At 40.6% G+C, this 18,290-nt stretch overlaps 1 protein-coding gene across 2 annotated transcripts in view; it reads right to left on the bottom strand.

Moving 5' to 3' along the window:
- The window catches only part of LOC115473999 (zinc finger protein 569-like), a 128,785-nt gene that overhangs the window by 47,776 nt on the left and 62,719 nt on the right, over positions 1-18,290 (bottom strand). For both annotated transcript variants that reach the window (XR_003942795.1, XM_030209259.1), the window contains exons 6-7: positions 9,098-9,199; positions 1,979-2,092 (exon numbers count right to left, since the gene is read on the bottom strand). Coding sequence is in view for 1 of the 2 variants with exons in the window: in XM_030209259.1 (XP_030065119.1) it covers positions 1,979-2,092; positions 9,098-9,199 (216 nt within the window). In the remaining variant the exon portion in view is untranslated. The remainder of the gene's footprint in view (positions 1-1,978; positions 2,093-9,097; positions 9,200-18,290) is intronic.

The following is an 18,290-nucleotide window of genomic DNA, read 5'->3' as shown; positions in this document are numbered from 1 at the left end:
TCCAGTAAGAGCCAGAGTCTAAATCAGTAGTCTTCACTAATTTCTGGTCAGGGCGACTTTGAATCCAAATGAGCTGAAAGACAGTCTCCAAATATCTTCCCATGCAGGGCTGCAACACTGTTAAACAGCATGTGTCAATGACATTCATCTCCCCCACCCCTTCAAAACTTTTCATTCGGGAGGTATCCTTAAGGGGGAATTTCCAAATGCATTCAATTTTGTCTATTGACAAATGTCTTGTCATTCAAGCATGCAGCTCTTCCCCCATCCACTTCCCACTTTCTGTCATGAGCTTGGTTAGAAAGGCAGATAGGGCCCCGCTCAGAGGTCTCCAGGGGTCATCATTGGCCCTCAGGTCTTCCATTGAAGAATCCTGGTCTAAATATTTAAAATTTAGTGTCACAACTGCAAACCTCAGGAATGGTAGGCACGCCATTCCACCTAAATAAAGATAAGAACTTGACTGGAGTCTTGAGCATCTGAGAAAACCAAGTTTTTATTTTCGGATAATAATCCTGATCCGTTGATCGATCACATATCAAATTCTCTCTCTCCTGTAATTAAAATTTTGAGTGTCTTTTTAGACCACTCTCATTCTCTTGAACCACAGGTCAATTCTCTGATTAAAAGCTCTTTTATTTATGAGAAAATTACAAAGAATTAGAAAGTTCTTTGAAGTTGAACAATTTAGACTGCTTGTTCAATCTCTGCTTTTGTCAAAACTAGATTATTGTAACTTGAAGAATGTATCTAGGGGCACTGAGATATCAACGATTGCAGACAATTCAATATACCGCAGTTAGATTGATTTTTTCTTTGTATAAGCATGATAGAATTTCTAAATTTTATAGAGCTTCATTAGCTCCTGATCGATGCCAGAATCTCTGTATTTTACTGAGTTCTCAATGGTGAATGTCCTGAATACCTATTGTTTAATTTTAAATGTTCAGTTTCTAGAAGCAGAAAGACTTACCTAGTCTCCTTTTACTTTTCCTTCAGTTAAGGTTTTTTTTAGCAATATAAGATTTGTGATAAGACTTCTTGCTTATCAAGCACCCAAAATTTGATGTGAGCATGCTTTATGTTTTATCAAACATTCTGAATACACTTTGTTTAGGAAGGTGTTGAAAATGTCACATTTAAAAAATTTTCTTCTTAATCAAGAATGAGGTTTTGGTCATTTGTTTGTAATTGTATTTCTCAAGTGACTGCCTTGATTTTTTCTTATCGTAAACTGCTTTGAATCTTTGGTGTCAGCGGTATATAAATATAAATAAACTGAAACCCCGTTTATCTTGTTGGGAAGACTGGATGGACCGTTCAGGTCTTTATCTGCCATCATTTACTACGTTACCCCAAAAGTGCAGGTCAAATCCAGCAAGTTCCCAGGTGTGTTTTGAAGAAGACAATTTTTAATTGCCAAGCATTTTCCCACCCTTGTTTATCATATTAGAACACAAAGGAAGTTTCAAATAGAAACAAGAAGATAAAAACAACATGTAAACAAACACATTTTATCCATCAGACTGATAAATAATGGTGTCAATTGATACACTGGAGCCATGGCTTTTTAGGATAGCCTTTAAAACCTTCTGTTCATAGATCTGGTGAGGTGACTAATGTTAACCAAATCACTTGATACCTCCTGAAATTCCCATCATATTCTCAAAAAAATATAGGCTTCTTTCCCTTCAGTCATATCTGAAGAATTAACCTCTTTGCTCTTGAAAGCTCCTGCAGTAAATCCTTGGATAATTCTTTTGTTGGACCAATACAACTACTTGAACTCTAACCTCTGTCAACAAAAGGAATGAGCAGTTTAAGGGAGTGATGCAGCTCTACTACATCATAAAAAATATAATATATATTCATAAAATCAGAATAACTATTTCTAAATCAATCATCCAAATGGTGCACAAAATAAAAACATAAATAAATACACAAAGAAGAAAAAAAAAACCTGTTCAATAGTTCTTACCTGCGTTGGGACTCTTTGTATGTTCTATTCCATCAAAGTCCTCATGATCCCTAAAAAATAGCTCCTCTCCTACTGTAAGTTCTAGTATACTGTCAGGACTGGCAACTGAATCCCCTGTGATTAAAGAGAGACATTATGAACATAATTTCACATACAATCAAACATCTGTTCTCATTCATTTGAAAAGGGATTCTTAATTACATATCTGGTATATTTATTACTTCTCTTGGTGAAGTTCTGAGACATTCCAGGTATTACTATGAACTTTTCTGAAACTCAAAGCAATTCTGAGAAATATGTCACTAGGCACTTAGAATTTCAGGGATAAGGACACCTGAAATAAACTACAGGAATTATTTGCTTCTGTTTTTGGTGGCATAAAGAAACTGAACTATTCTTTGTGGGTGATAATTTAGGGGAACTGAAATAAATCACTGGGGTGTAAGAGAAAATGGACAAATTAAATAGTAGCAAATCACCAGTACCTAGTAGCATTACAGAAATTTTAAGAAATAGTAGTGTTAGTAGTACCAAACTTGACGGTGTTCACCCCCGAGTTATGAATTAACTCAAAAATGATACTGCAGACTTGCGATAGATAAATCTATTATTTTAAAAATGCCAAGATCCAAGCTTGTGCTGGAGCTTTAGCATCCTGAGACATGAGCTCTACTGAGATCTGTTTTTTTCATCTTGATCATTTTCTACCATATGGTTAAGAGGAACAGTTGACTTGATAAGAACAGCTGACCTGACATTCAAAGTGAATTAGGTGCAAAGGCTTAACTTGTTTATCATTTATTTTTAGCCCTTATACAGATAACTGGCTCAATTTTAAACTGCAAAATGGTCAATTTCTATGTGTATAAGAAGAGGTCCACATTGGGGAGGGCCAAAGCACTTATGTTTAGCAACAATATTCAGCAAGTGAAAAGATAAGTTATGAATTTAAAACTGGGCCAGTAAAATAGCAGGCCTAAATTTTAAAACACCAGCACAATTGCCGATCAGATGTATATTCAGCAGCAGTACTTGAACTGATAGAATCGATGAACATAAGAATAAAGTTAAGCACCAGTGCCAGCACTCTGTAAATTTAAGGCATACCTTGTAAAAGACTTCTACCTCCTTTCTAAAATACCATTTGTTGTAGCTGTTGCTTTGGATGTTTCAACTCCTAGAGCTCCAAGGGTGGTTTTCCTAGCTGCACTTAGACACAACTTTTAGTCTAAAGGTAAATGTACTTCCTCCAGGATTGAGCAGATTGATAAACTGGGGTTGGTGAAGTACACTAAATCAGATTAATAAGCATGTGTCTGGATGGTAGCCTCTTCAAGGTAATGCTGATTTTTTTTTTCTGGTGGGCATCACTAGCGTCACATATTGGGTTAAAGCAGGCCAAATTGTAGTACGTAACTTGACAAATTAGGATGGCGGGATCCTTTCTTTTGCGGCATTGTGAGCAGTTTACATCTATTTAGCCTACTTGCAAGTCTGTCACTACATACATTCCCTGGATTCTCAGTGCTTAACAGAGGAGGCAGTGGAGCAAGTTAAGGAGACTTGCTTGCTTGCTAAGAATGAACAAACTAATATTTCCTTTTACAAAATGCTGAGGGCTAAGCAGGCCTCCTTGGAGCTTTGGAGTAAGTATAAGCAGGAAATCCAATATGTTAGCGTTTAACTTTCAAAAAGGAGACTATTATAAAATGAGAAGAACAGTGGGAAAAAAAAAAAAAAAAAAAAAAAAAACTTAGAGGAGCGGCTGCGAGGGTCAAAAGATTACATCAGGCGTGGATGCTGTTGAAAAATACCATCCTGAAAGCCCAGGCCAAATATATTCCGCGTATTAAAAAAGGAGGAAGGAAAACCAAACAAATGGTAGAGGCTATTATTAAAAACAAAATTACAGAGCACATCCGAGGACATGGATTACTGAGACCGAGTCAGCACGGCTTTTGTGTGGGGAAATCTTGCCTGACCAATTTACTTCAATTTTTTGAAGGAGTAAACAAACATGTGGACAAAGGGGAGCCGGTTGATATTGTGTATCTGGATATTCAAAAGGCGTTTGACAAGGTACCTCATGAAAGGCTACAGAGGAAATTGGAGGGTCATGGGATAGGAGGAAATGTCCTATTGTGGATTAATAACTGGGTGAGGGATAAGAAACAGAGAGTGGGGTTAAATGGGCAGTATTCACAATGGAGAAGGGTAGTTAGTGGGGTTCCTCAGGGGTCTGTGCTAGGACCGCTGCTTTTTAATATATTTATAAATGATTTAGAGATAGGAGTAACTAGCGAGGTAATTAAATTTGCTGATGACAAAGTTATTCAAAGTCGTTAACTCGCGACAGGATTGTGAAAAATTACAGAAGGACCTTACGAGACTGGGAGACTGGGCGGCTAAATGGCAGATGACGTTTAATGTGAGCAAGTGCAAGGTGATGCATGTGGGAAAAAAGAACCCAAATTATAGCTACGTCATGCAAGGTTCCACGTTAGGAGTTACGGACCAAGAAAGGGATCTGGGTGTCGTCATCGATAATACACTGAAACCTTCTGCTCAGTGTGCTGCTGCGGCTTGGAAAACGAATAGAATGTTGGGTATTATTAGGAAAGGTATGGAAAACAGGTGCGAGGATGTTATAATGCCGTTATATCGCTCCATGGTGCGACCGCACCTTGAGTATTGTGTTCAATTCTGGTCGCCGCATCTCAAGAAAGATATAGTGGAATTGGAAAAGGTGCAGCAAAGGGCGACTAAAATGATAGCAGGGATGAGATGACTTCCCTATGAAGAAAGACTAAGGAGGCTAGGGCTTTTCATATCAGCTTGGAGAAGAGACGGTTGAGGGGAGACATGATAGAGGTATATAAAATAATGAGTGGAGTGGAACAGGTGGATGTGAAGCATCTGTTCACGGTTTCCAAAAATAATAGGTCTAGGGGGCATGCGATGAAACTACAGTGTAGTAAATTTAAAACAAATCGGAGAAAATCTTTCTTCACCCAACGCGTAATTAAACTCTGGAATTCATTGCCGGAGAACGTGGTGAAGGCGGTTAGCTTGGCAGAGTTTAAAAAAGGGTTGGATATTCCTAAAGGACAAGTCCATAAACCGCTACTAAATGACTTTGGAAAAATCCACAATTCCGGGAATAACATGTATAGAATGTTTGTAAGTTTGGGAAGCTTGCCAGGTGCCTTTGGCCTGGATTGGCCGCTGTCGTGGACAGGATGCTGGGCTCGATGGACCCTTGGTCTTTTCCCAGTGTGGCATTACTTATGTACTTATGACAGCCATGTGGTTAAAAAGTGAGGTGACGGAAGCTATTAGAGCTAAAAGAAAATCCTTCAGAAAATGGAAGAAGGAACATACTGAAAATAATAAGAAACAGCATAAGGAATGTCAAAGTCAAATGCAAAGCGTTGATAAGGAAGTTAAAGAGGGACTTTGGAAAAAAAAAAAGATTGCATTGGAGGCAAAAACACAAAGTAAAAATTTTTTTTAGGTATATTAAAAGCAGGAAGCAAGCAAAAGAATCGGTTGGACTGCTAAATGACCGAGGGATAAAAAGGGCAATCAGGGAAGACAAAGCCATAGCAGAGAGATTAAATGAATTCTTTGCTTCGGTCTTCACAGAGGAAGATTTGAGAGAGATACCGGTGCCAGAAATGGTATTCGAAGCTGACGAGTCAGAGAAACTGACTGAAATCGCTATAAACCTGGAGGATGTAATGGGGCAATTTGACAAATTGAAGAGTAGCAAATCTCCTGGACCGGATGGTATCCATCCCAGAGTACTGATAGAATTGAAAAATGAACTTCGGGAACTATTGTTAGTAATATGTAATTTATCTTTCAAATTGAGCGTGCTACTGGAAGATTGGAGGGTAGCCAATGTAACGCCGATTTTTTAAAAAGGTTCCAGAGGAGATCCGAGAAATTACAGACTGGTGACATCACGTCGGTGCTGGGCAAAATGGTAGAGACTATTAAAAAGAACATAATTACAGAGCATATTCAAAAGAATGAACTAATGAGACAAAACCAACATGGATTTAGTGAAGGAAAATCTTGCCTCACCAATCTATTACACTTCTTTGAAGGGGTGAACAAACGTGGATAAAGGGGAGCCGGTTGATATTGTGTATCTGGATTTTCAAAAGGCGTTTGACAAAGTACCTCATGAAAGACTCCAGAGGAAATTGGAGAGTCATGGGATAGGAGGTAGTGTCCTACTGTGGATTAAAAACTGGTTAAAATATAGAAAACAGAAGGGGGGGGGGGGCGTGTCAAAATGGCGGTCGCGACTCGTGTGTGATCTGGTCGCGTTTAGCTGGTCTCTGAGTCTTTTGAAATTATACATATGAAATAATGCCACATACCAAGAGAAAAGGTCTGGTAAGAAATCAACCGTCGATGAGTCTTACGTCTTCACCGATACAGCTAACGATAGACCGTTTCACAACGAGTCGAGCACTGGAAGTTGGCGTGGTAATCCCTGCAGGGGACGCCGATGGAGGAGCATCGACGCCCCAAGGGTTTGAAACATCTCTGTCTCCGCCAGAAATCAACCCTCCACCGCGACCAGCTTTTGAAAAGGGTGAGCTGAAGGAGCCGCGAAAACCGGAAAGCGGCGATCACGACTCCTCGTTCGGCGGTAGCTGGCCCCGAGAAGCTGAGACAACCAGCTTGGAACGGAAGGTTCCCCAGGTGGTGACGCTGGAATTAATTTGGGAAGCGATCCAAGAACTGACTTTGGCTTCGAAGAGGACAGCTTTAGAGACTGCTTCAATAGTGAGTAAACTTGACTCCTTATCCATAGCGTTTGAACAATTGAAAAGTGACTCGACATCTCAAATTTCTCAGGTTCAAACGGACTTAACAAATTTGAAATCAATGACAGCAGTGATGAAAGATAATACGATAATAAATCGAAAAATTGATCAGATTGAAAATCATAATAGGAGATTGAATCTGAGAATATTGAACTTCCCAGTTGTTTCTGGAATTTCTGTTCTTGAACTTTTTAAGAAATACCTCATTGAAATACTTCATTACTCATCTTCCTTGTTGCCCCCAATTAATAAGATTTACTATCTACCAAATTCAATAAAATCTGTGGAAGATAAGAAAAATGTAGTTTCTTTAGCGCAAGAACAAGAGAAAGAATCCTTGGATATTTCAGCAATCTTAGAACAGTCACTATCGGATATAAAGACTCGAAGTTCTGTCTTGGTCTCATTTGTCTTCGAACAGGACTTGAACTCTCTGATGAAAATGTATTTCAAAAATGCTTTGACTTTTTTCTGTGGGGCCAGGATATGGATATATCCTGATGTGACCAAGACGACTCAGGACAGACGAAAATTATTTTTGGCTTTAAGAGAAGAGACTAAAGCTATAGGAGCAAAGTTCATGTTGACATATCCTTGCAAATGTATTGTTTACTATATGAATAATAAGTATGTCTTCCTCGAGCCTGATCAGCTCAAATTTTTTTTTGGATCAGAAAAGTTTAACCAAATAAATTCCATCGTAAGTTGTATATTAATCAGAAATGATGTGCAATCAACCAGGCCATATTTCCTATAAACAAATGCTTCTTTTTGTTCTACTACTTATTTTCATAGCCCTCTACTCTAATTGTGGTCTGAGGCTGAGCTATATTTACTTTAAGCAATACTTATAGTAATTTTGGAATTTCTTTATATTAATTCTTTTTCTTTACTTGTTTAAATATTATGTTTGGAAAAATATTAGCTCGATATTGCTTGATTCAAGTGTATGGCTTGTAAATGTGTAAATTCAATAAAAAAAAAAATAAAAAAAAATATAGAAAACAGAGAGTAGGGTTAAATGGTCAGTATTCTCAATGGAGAAGGGTAGTTAGTGGGGTTGCCCAGGGGTCTGTGATGGGACCGCTGCTTTTTACCATATTTATAAATGACTTAGAGATGGGAGTAACTAGTGAGGTAATTAAATTTGCTGATGACACAAAGTTATTCAAAGTTGTTAAATCGCGAGAGGATTGTGAAAAATTACAAGAGAACCGAGACTGGGCGTCTAAATGGCAGACGACGTTTAATGTGACGGGGAGAAAATCTCACCCTGGGCACCCAAATCCTGTCCGGTGCTAGCCACTCCTGAAATAACCTCATCTTGAGGTGCCCCACCCGGCTCAGGTCTCTCCGTGTCCACGGAGGCCGCGCCATGCGGTGTAAGCAAAATGGCGCCCGCTGCAGGCTCAGAGCGGGAAGAAACATCGCTCGCCATGCTCGGGCCGGCTCCTACGCCAATACAGCACGATTTACAGAGCCCTGCTGCTGATTTGCGCTTGCCACAAGTGGAACAGCGCTTTACATTGTCCGCAGCTATCGCCAAAAAACGGCGGTAAAATCCAAAATGGCGGTTCGCGTCAAAATCGCCCCGATCGCGGGCCCACCCCGGAGGAGTTGGAAAACACTCTTACCTCAAAGGATCTAGTGTACAACTACGATCCTGCTGAAAATCAGGTCAAAAACCTCTGTTCCAGCGTCTCTGCGTTTAAAACGCGACGCAACTTTATTTATTTATTTTTTTTTAAGCTGTGAGGAAAGCAGAGGTATTGAAGACTCCGGAGGCTCAGATGAGTGGGAAAGGCAGGGAAAGGGTGAACCTATATGCCTGCATCCACTGTTGGTGGGTAAGGACAGGGAAAGCAAGGCAATATGTCCACATCCACAGAGGTATGGGTAAGGCAGGGAAAGGGCTAACCTATGTGCCTTTAAAGTGAAGCTGCTATAGCCTCCAACACCCCGGTTAACAACTGGCAAGCCAGGAACCACCTCCCGGCAGATTTTTCTGGAGCTCGAACAAGCTGCAGCCACCCTGCTAAGGGAGATAGAGAATACTGAAGAGGCAGTGGAGCTAGCTGGCCAAGAGGGCACTGTGAAGTTTGAGTGCTCTCTATCTCCCCTGCTGGTTGATGGACATAACCCATACGTAATGGCTTCATCTGCTTGATGACAAGGAACTAACATTCTTTATCGGCAAAACATGCTTCATTTCTTTCTGAAACATCATCAAGTATCACAAATTTCCTGGAAGTTCAGTTTTGTTTGTTTTACTCACTTGTGAAGATAGTAGTCGGGTCCTCATCACTCATGGTGTGTGCTTCTTCCTCTGACTTCAGGCTCAATGACAGAATAGATGTTATTATCTGATGATCCGTCACTGAAAAGAAACAAGATTCTATAATGACGCTAAATAGCAGTACAGCATATCTGACAAAAGACTTCTAAATAAACTAACTTGCATAATCATGTCTAGGAAGAAGAGACTAGGCTGGTATGCTGGATTTCTAGATGTTTCTGCCACAGAAGCAGCACCTATCAATGGTTTAATTATGAACAAATCATTTTTAAGTGTGTTAACAGAAGAAACTAACAAAACAATGGTAAATAAGTAAAGTAATTCCAAGAAATGCACAAGAAAGAAATGCAAATAAAAACACAATGTTTTTGAAATTCCATCTCAAGAAAACTAGTCTCCCCCCAACCCTACAGCCAAACCACTCGATATCCAAACGTCCCATAATACATACCTAACACATGACATCCCACTGCAAACCTCACCTTACCAACACAAAATAACCTACAAAGTCAAGATTATAGCCACATATCCCACAACAGTAAAACAAAAATTAACAAGAAACTAGGGACAAACTAAAACCATCTGTGATTCGCAAGCAAAATAGAGAAAACGCAGAAATAAAATACAAGAAGCTACTTTAAAAAAAAAAAAGAAACAGCAATATTAAGAAGTCCAGATTAATTAGTCTGCCCGTGTGTCCAAAACACAGAGAGGTAGCTTCCTAAGTTCCCACATTGGCTGAAAGATGTTGAAGAAAAGTTTTTGCTGCCTCCACTGATGTAAAGAAATGCGTTTGTCCACCACAGGTGACGTGAAGTCGCGCCAAATAAAGCAATGCATTCGGAATCTTCAATACATGTAATTCAGTACATAGGGGAACAAAGGCTTTTTGTTGGAAATCCACTTTGACAGTATAGTCCTGGAAACAGTCGTTTCTGATTGTTATATTCCAGGTTCTTTCCTTGATGCAGAGCCTACAAAATGGCCTTCTTAAGTACCAGATGTAAGACAAGGAATATAATTACTCAAGGACGTGCTGTATCGCCACTCTTATAACATATTCTGTGGGCCCACTCAATTTTAAAAGGATCCTCCAAAGACCCCAAGGTCAAGGACTGTGTAAGTCAGGTCGGTCTCCAGAAAGCCCACAAGGTCCTCATCCTTCAGAGAATCGGGAAGCCCCGCCAGTTGCAAATTCTTACGACTAGAGCGGCCCTCCACAGCATTGATTTTACACCCCAACTGATGCACACGAAGCCTGAGTTGATCTACGTCCTGCGCTGCACACTGGGGCTTCTCCTCCAATGCCAGAGCCTGATGTTGTGCATCCATCTCTAAGTCCATATTGTCCATGCGTAGCCCCCATTCTAGCATATAATTGCTGCAACTACACATCTAGCGGAGCCTCCACCACTGCCCTCACTACAGTTAAATTCTCCGAAGTCCATGCTGAGGGACTCAGCGGGACTGATTCGGACGCCATGTTAGCACTGGTTCCCCTCTGCTTCTCCTTTTCTTTGCGTGCAAGTCTCAGATGTCATTTCAAAGTCAGGAACCTTGAAACTCTCCTGCCTGAACCAACATCAGCACTCAGTAGCAGGTAAAGTTTCAGCCAGTTTTTCGATATAAAAAGCAGGATATATGACTATTCATCAGAGGTTTAACTATAGTTTTGCAAATGTGGAATGCAATTTTCAAAGCCAACTGATTGTGTAAATAGTGACTTATCCGGGTAAATTGACCTCTCTGATGACTGCCAAAATGTGCAGATAGGTTTACATAGTGTGCATACTTTAGCTTGGCTAAAGAAAAGCATTCCTTGATGAGAAAGGCTAGGCTGGGCTGGGCAGAAAAACTGCACATGTATGTGGCATTTACAAAAGTAGGTACAGTATTCTATATCCCCTCTGCCAGTAGCGTAGCCAGAGAGGCCTAAGAGGTGGACCCTAATGTGCTCTCCACCGCCACTCCTACCCCCTCAAAGCACATGCCCCCCAGACTCAAGGTATAAAGGAAATTATAAATGCCACCTGAAGATCTCCCTAAAGGCACCAGGACCACCTGTGCTCAGCTCAGCAGCTGCTTTCTAAACCTGCATGCACAGAGTACCAGCATTAGCAGCTCAGAAAGCAGTTGTCGACTGCCAAGCTGAGCACAGGTGTTTCTTGCACCATCAGGGGATCTTTCAGCTGGCAGGGCTTGGGGATCCCCACCAGCTACTGCAGCAGTGTGCTACTGTTGGGTGAAACCAAGCCCAAAATCAGTAGGCCTGTGCCAACCCCGTGGCTATGCTGCTGCCTTCTGCCACCCACACAAATAGCAGATGCACTATACATTTTTTACATTTCTGGAGAACGGGGAGCCTATTATGAAATGACAGGCTCCACCTTAACCAGACTGGGACCAGGATGCTAGCATCAGCATTTAAAAAGGAGACAGAGCAGCTTTAAAACTAGAACCTGAGGGAAGGCTGACAGTCATTCAAAAGCACATGGTTCGGAACAAGGTATCTTTCAAAGATATCACCAAAACAGGGAAGATAGGATATCCCGATAGACACCATAGTAGACCAGGTGTCTATAATGAAAAAGCAGACAAAAGATTGCAAATTAACACTGTCAACTGCTAAGCAAGATGTAAATAGGAACAACAAACAGTTTGAAATGTCTATATGTGAATGCCAGAAGCCTACAAAATAAGATGGGAGAGTTAGAATATATTGCACTAAATGATAAATTAGATATAATAGGCATCTCTGAGACCTAGTGGAAGGAGGATAACCAGTAGGACACCATTATACCAGGGAACAAATTATATTGTAGCGATAGGGTGGATTGAATTGGTGAAGGGGTAGCATTGTATGTTAAGGAGGACCTTAAATCAAGTAGATTAAAAATTCTGAAAGGGGAAAAAAAAACATATCTTGGAATCACTATGGATTGAAATCCCATATATAAAGGGGAAAAGGATAGTGATAGGAGTGTACTACCGTACACCTGGCCAGGATGAACAGACAGATGTAGAAACGTTATCAGAAATTAGGGAGGCTAACAAACTGGGGAGCACAATAATGGGTGATTTCAATTACCCCGATATTGACTGGGTAAATGTAACATCAGGACATGCTATGAAGGTAAAATTCCTTGACAAAATCAAGGACTGCTTTATGAAGCAGCTGGTACAGGAGCCAATAAGAGGAGGAAAAATTCTAGACTTAGTCCTACTGGAGCACATGATCTGGTGCAGGAGGCAATGGTGCTGGGGCCACTAGATAACGGTGATCATAATATGAGCAGAGTTGATATCGGCTCTGGAGTAAGTATACACAAAGGAAATCCAATACATTAGCACATAACTTTCAAAAAGGAGACACTGAAAATGAGAAGAACAGTGAAGAAAAAAAAATCTTACAACAGGAACAGCTGAAAAGGTCAAAAAGTTACATTAGGTGTGGATGCTGTTCAAAAATATCATCCTAGAAGCCCAGGCCAAATATATTCAGTGTATTAAAAAAGGAGGAAGGAAAACCAAACGATAGCTGGCATTCCTAAAAAGTGAAATGAGAGCTATTAGAGCTAAAAGAAAATCCTTCAGAAAATGGAAGAAGGATCTGACTGAAAATAATAAGAAACAGCATAAGGAATGGCAAGTCAAATGCAAAGCACTGATAAGGAAGGCTAAGAGGGACTTCGAAAAAAAGACTGCGTTGGAGGCCAAAACACACAGTAAAATTCTTTTTTTTTTTTTTTTTTAAGGTATATTAAAAGCAAAAAGCCAAGAAAATAATCGGTTGGACCACTAGAGGACTGAGAGGTAGAAGAGGAAATCAGGGAAGACAAAGCCATAGCGGAGAGGTTAAATGAATTCTTTACTTCAGTCTTCACCAAGGAAAATTTGGGAGAGCTACCAGTGCCAGAAATGGTATTCAAAACTGACGAGTTAGAGAAACTGACAAATTAAAGAGTAGCAAACCTCCTGGACAAGACTGTTGTTTGTAATACGTAACTTGTCTTTAAAATCAAGCGTGGTTACGGAAGATTGGAGGGTGGTCAATGTAATGCCAGTTTTTTAAAAAAGGTTCCAGAGGTGATCCGGGAAATTATATATCGGTGAGCCTGACGTTGGTGCCGGGCAAAATGGCAGAAACTATTATAAAGAATAAAATTACTGAGCATATTCAAAAGCATGGATTAATGTGACAAAGCCAATATGGATTTAGTGAAGGGAAATCTTGCCTCACCAATCTATTACATTTCTTTGAAGGGGTTAGCAAACATGTGGATAAAGGTGATCCGGTCGATATCGTGTATCTGGATGTTCAAAAGGCATTTGACAAAGTACCTCTTGAAAGCCTCCAGAGGAAACTGGAAAGTCATGGGATAGGAGGTAGTGTCCAATTGTGCATTGAAAACTGGTTAAAAGATTGAAAACAGAGAGTAGGGTTAAATGGTCAGTATTCTCAATGCAGAAGGGTAGATAGTGGGGTTCCCCAGGGGTCTGTAATGGGACCGCTGCTTTTTAAATGATCTAGAGATGGGAGTAACTAGTGAGGTAATTAAATCTGCTGACACAAAGTTATTCAAAGTTGTTAATTCGCAAGAGAATTGTGAACAATTACAAGAGGACCTTACGAGACTGGGCATCTAAATGGCAGATGACGTTTAATGTAAGTGCAAAGTGATGCATGTGGGAAAGAGGAACCCGAATTATAGTTATGCAATGCAAGGTTCCACATTAGGAGTCAATGACGGGGAAAGGGATCTAGGTGTCATCGTTGATGATACGTTGAAACCCTCTGCTCAGTGTGCAGCGGCCGCTAAGAAAGCAAATAGAATGTTAGGTATTATTAAGAAAGGAATGGAAAATAAAAATTAGGACGTTATAATGCCTCTGTATTGCTCCATGGTGTGACCGCACCTCAAATACTGTGTTCAATTCTGGTCACCACATCTCAAAAAAGATATAGTGGAATTAGAAAAGGTACAGAGAAGGGTGACGAAAATGATAAAGGGATGGGATGACTTCCCTATGAGGAAAGGCTAAAGCAGCTAGGGCTCTTCAGCTTGGAGAAAAGATGGCTGAGGGGAAATATGATAGAGGTATATAAAATAATGAGTGAAGTGAACAGGTAGACGTGAATCGCATGTTTACTCTTTCCAAAAATACTAGGACTAGGGGGCACACAGTGAACCTAGGAAGTAGTAAATTTAAAACAAATTTGAGAAAATATTTCTTCACTCAATGTGTAATTAAAGTCTGGAATTCATTGCCAGAAAATGTAGTAAAAGCGGTTAGTTAGAGGGGTTTAAAAAAAATATATGGGGTTTTTTTGTGTTTTGTTATGTTGTGTTGTGTGTGTGTCTCAGAATGGAAAGGGTGGTTGGGTTGGTGAGCTGAGAGTGTTTTGGTATAAGAGAGGGAGAAGGGTGGTTATATATTTAGGGTGAGAGTGAGTGTTTTTTTGAGATTTTTTGTTTTGTTTTGCGTGTGTGTTAAGGGCAGTGCCTGCATTTTTTTTTCTTCTTTATGGCTTCGTTGGGAGGGTGCCGTGATCTTGAAGATGTATGACGACTTTTGAACTGATGTTTTGAAGAGTGGGGGTCTGTAGGCGCACAGGCATTTGCTGACGGGAGGTTGTCTGTTGTGTTTCTTAATGGGGACTCGGGAGGTAGTAGTTTGGGGAGTAGGTGGAGTGCGGTGTGTGTTGATAATCTTTTTTCTTAATGGGGACTCGGGAGGTAGTCGTTCGGGGAGGAGGTGGAGTGTGTTCCGACGTTGTAGAAGAGAGGGAGGGAGGATTTGGAGGGCGGTGTTTGTATTACAGAGGGAGCTATGCGGTTGCGTTTTGGGGAGGAGGGTGTGTGAGGGGGGCTGTGGCCGGTTGATGTGGTCTTCTGTTGAGTTTTGCTGTGCGTTGGGTTTTATTCCGTGGTTGCGGGGAAGTGGTTTTTTTTTGGGGGGGGGGGGGGGGGGGGGTTGTTGCATGTGTTTGGGTGTGGGGATTTACCTGTTGCCTCCGAAAGTGCTGATACCCTTTATCTTTCTTCTTGTGAAGTTGTTTTTTTGCGCTGTTGGCGGTTTTTTTAATACGTTGATGCTGTGCTGTGATTGGGCACAGTCGTTGGCGACGCAAAAGTAGGTGTGATACGTCATCATGTCAGGAGATGGATACCGGAGCACGAATGTTTCAAGGTTTTTGTCCACGCTGCCAGCTTCAGAACGTTGGAGGTGCTTTTTATTATATAGGATATTATTCCCTTTGTTTTGAAATGGAAGGATAAGTTATCTTTCGATCATTTATAGAAAAAAATTTTATGGGGGGAGGAGGAGGAAAGAGGCGCACTAGATTTTGTTTGAGTTTGTTGACCCTCCTGTTCTGAGGGGAGGTCTAGCTTTGCCTGCCCTGGACCTTTATGTTAAGGCTTGTCACATAAGGCAAATCCAAGATTGGTTAAAAGATGCATTGGACTATGAAAAAAAAAAAAAAAAACATTTTTCTCCACTGTCCTCTAGATTTGTTTTACATGCACAAACACGAGATTTCCCTACAAAGTCTGGTGCAGCCATTATGGATAGTTTGGGGTTGGTGGAGTACATTGGGCTAAAGCAGGTCTAGTTGTAGTAACTAACTTGACAAATGAAGATGGCGGGATCCTTTCTTTTGCAGCATTGCAAGCATCTTACATCTATTTAGCCTACTTGCAAGTCCATCATTGCATACATTCCCTGGATTCCCAGGGCTTAAGAGAGGAGGCAGAGGAGCAAGTTAAGGAGACTTGCTTGCTTGCTAAGAATGAACAAACTAATATTTCTTTTTATTACAAAATGTTGAGAGTTAAGCAGGCCTCTCCTTCTTTAGACCAATGGGTCCAGTGATGGTCCCGAGAATTAGGTGTGGCTATTCCACCACTTATGCTTCAGGGTCTGGTAGCTAAGGTGGTGAATGCTAATTTGAAATAAATTTATAAGTTTCCCTTTAGAGCCTACATTCCTCCTGACAGAGCTAAAATGATGGCCACTGCTGTTTGTTTAAAATGTAGAGCAGGAGATGCTGGGCTAGGCTACTTGTTCCGGCTCTGTGAACCAGTTCATCTTTTTTTGGGGAAAGGGTACATCATTATTTCATTGTATTATATAAACAAATTCCATTTAGTTCTCCGTTATTTTGTTTCATGATTGTACATCCAATCGACGCACCACTGTTTCTTTGCAGAAGAAATTTCTGTACTAATTGTTTTTATTAGTTTGGATGTGCATTTTGCTATAGTGGCGCACTGCCTCCCCACCCACAATGATGCAGTGGTTGAACCTTGTTTATACCACGATGGCCCTTCAGTAACAGAGTGAGGTGAAATGATGTCGCTCATTGGGTTGCCTTTCTGAAGATCTAGGAATCTGTTTTGGAGAGTGATGCCACACCTGGCACGCGGCTGGATTCTTAATTATTAGCTGGAAGATCCTGTTCTTCCCTCTGCTCTTTTGACCAGTTTTGATCTGGGCCTGGTATAAGGAACACCAATCAGACTGAAAAAGGTTAATTGACTTTTTGGTAGAAGCAGAGGGAGTTTTGATGCAGATGGGGGGGGGGGGGGGGGGGGGGGGGGGAGGAGAGTGGACATTACAACAAAACAGTGAACTTTCTGACTTGTTCGTTGCTGTGCACATTGCTTGTAAATTTCAAGCACAAATTTATGGTTTTTTCAAAACACAAGATTTTTTTTTTTTTTTTTTAAATAGAGAGGCATACTAGTGTAAAATACTGTGTGCCAATATTAGGACTTTAAAAACTTAATACAATAGGGAATGGACAACAAGCTGTGTTTTTTGTTTTGTTTTTTTTAATTTAAGCTCACTATGATCCCATGGTTTAAATTTTGATCCATTTGGTTAACTGTTTTTTGACAGAGGCAATATGATCCAACTTTTTGCGCAATATATTATTGCATGTATTTGCCTGTGTACCTAGAAATAAAATTTGTTGAAAACTTTTGAAATAATGGAGGGAGATGTTCCAGATCTATAGTTCCTAGTTTCCTTGTGGTATATCCTAATTAAGATGCACGTGTCCTGCAGATTCTATACACATAGGGATTTTAAATAATATTGCTAATCTTGGCTTGCAAGTGTATTTCGATTCAATGGAGGCAACCAGAATCTCCTATCATCACACAATGGTAGAATTTATTTGAACTTCTGAATCTGGAAAAGTGGAGAGTTGAACTATGACATCTGGATCGTTGGAAATGTTTTCGGAAAATATAGGAACCTGTTTGGACTGCAATGCTGTATTAAGCCTCATGAGGTGGGGATGAATCTGAAGGAAAGACCCAGGATTTCCTCTCCAAAAATCCTCCAACCCTTCTTCAGAATTCCAGAAACATTTAGAGTCAGACTCAAAGGTACTCTTGAAGGAAGTATCTGAGTCTCTGTTCATCTCAAACTACTGACACCAATATCAAGCCTTGTTCAGAGGCACAGAAACATAGGCAGGAACTGAATGATGGCCTTTATCGATGCTCAGTGTTGAGGGTGATTGAGACACATTTGATGTTGATGTGTCCTCAGCATGCAGCACCCACTGAAACCAATGCTTCTGATACTGATAGACTGGTCCTATCGGTGCAAAAAAAAACCAAAAACCGTTTCCTTCTGCTTTTCTGTGCCATGAATCCCTCTGACATCTGAGAACAAAGCATTTAATGAGAGGGATCTTGGCTGGGTCTCAGGCATTGGAGGCACCACGTGTGAATATCCATTATGGATATGCCCCTGCTGCAACAGAAACACCCGTTGAAATCACTGGGCTCTTCTTAAACATGTCCAGAGAAATAGCTACAGTGAATCAAATAATTCAACGATGAAAAAATCCCCAGATGGGAGGCCAAGGCCTAAAAAAATGGCTTACACTGTACTCATGATGAAAAATAAAGAAAATTTGAAAAGACATGGTAAAACCTCCCTAGGGACACCTAACAGAAAAAAAAAAAAAAAAAAAAAAAGAGCCCACACAACAGCCACAGGACTTACACAGTGAAAAATAAAAATCCAATCATTGAAAAGTCACGATAAGGCAATCGCGATGACATCATTTCAGCTCCACAGAACTAAGGACCACGGGAGTCCCATGTGACAGCGGCAGGCAGGAACAGGCATGCATGAGGCTCTCTCAGAA

Source organism: Microcaecilia unicolor, chromosome 7, assembly GCF_901765095.1.
Source record: "Microcaecilia unicolor chromosome 7, aMicUni1.1, whole genome shotgun sequence".
NCBI classification, from domain to species: Eukaryota; Metazoa; Chordata; class Amphibia; order Gymnophiona; family Siphonopidae; genus Microcaecilia; species Microcaecilia unicolor.
The sequence above is the reverse complement of the archived record's forward strand: the minus strand, read 5'-3'. Positions and strand labels throughout refer to the sequence as shown.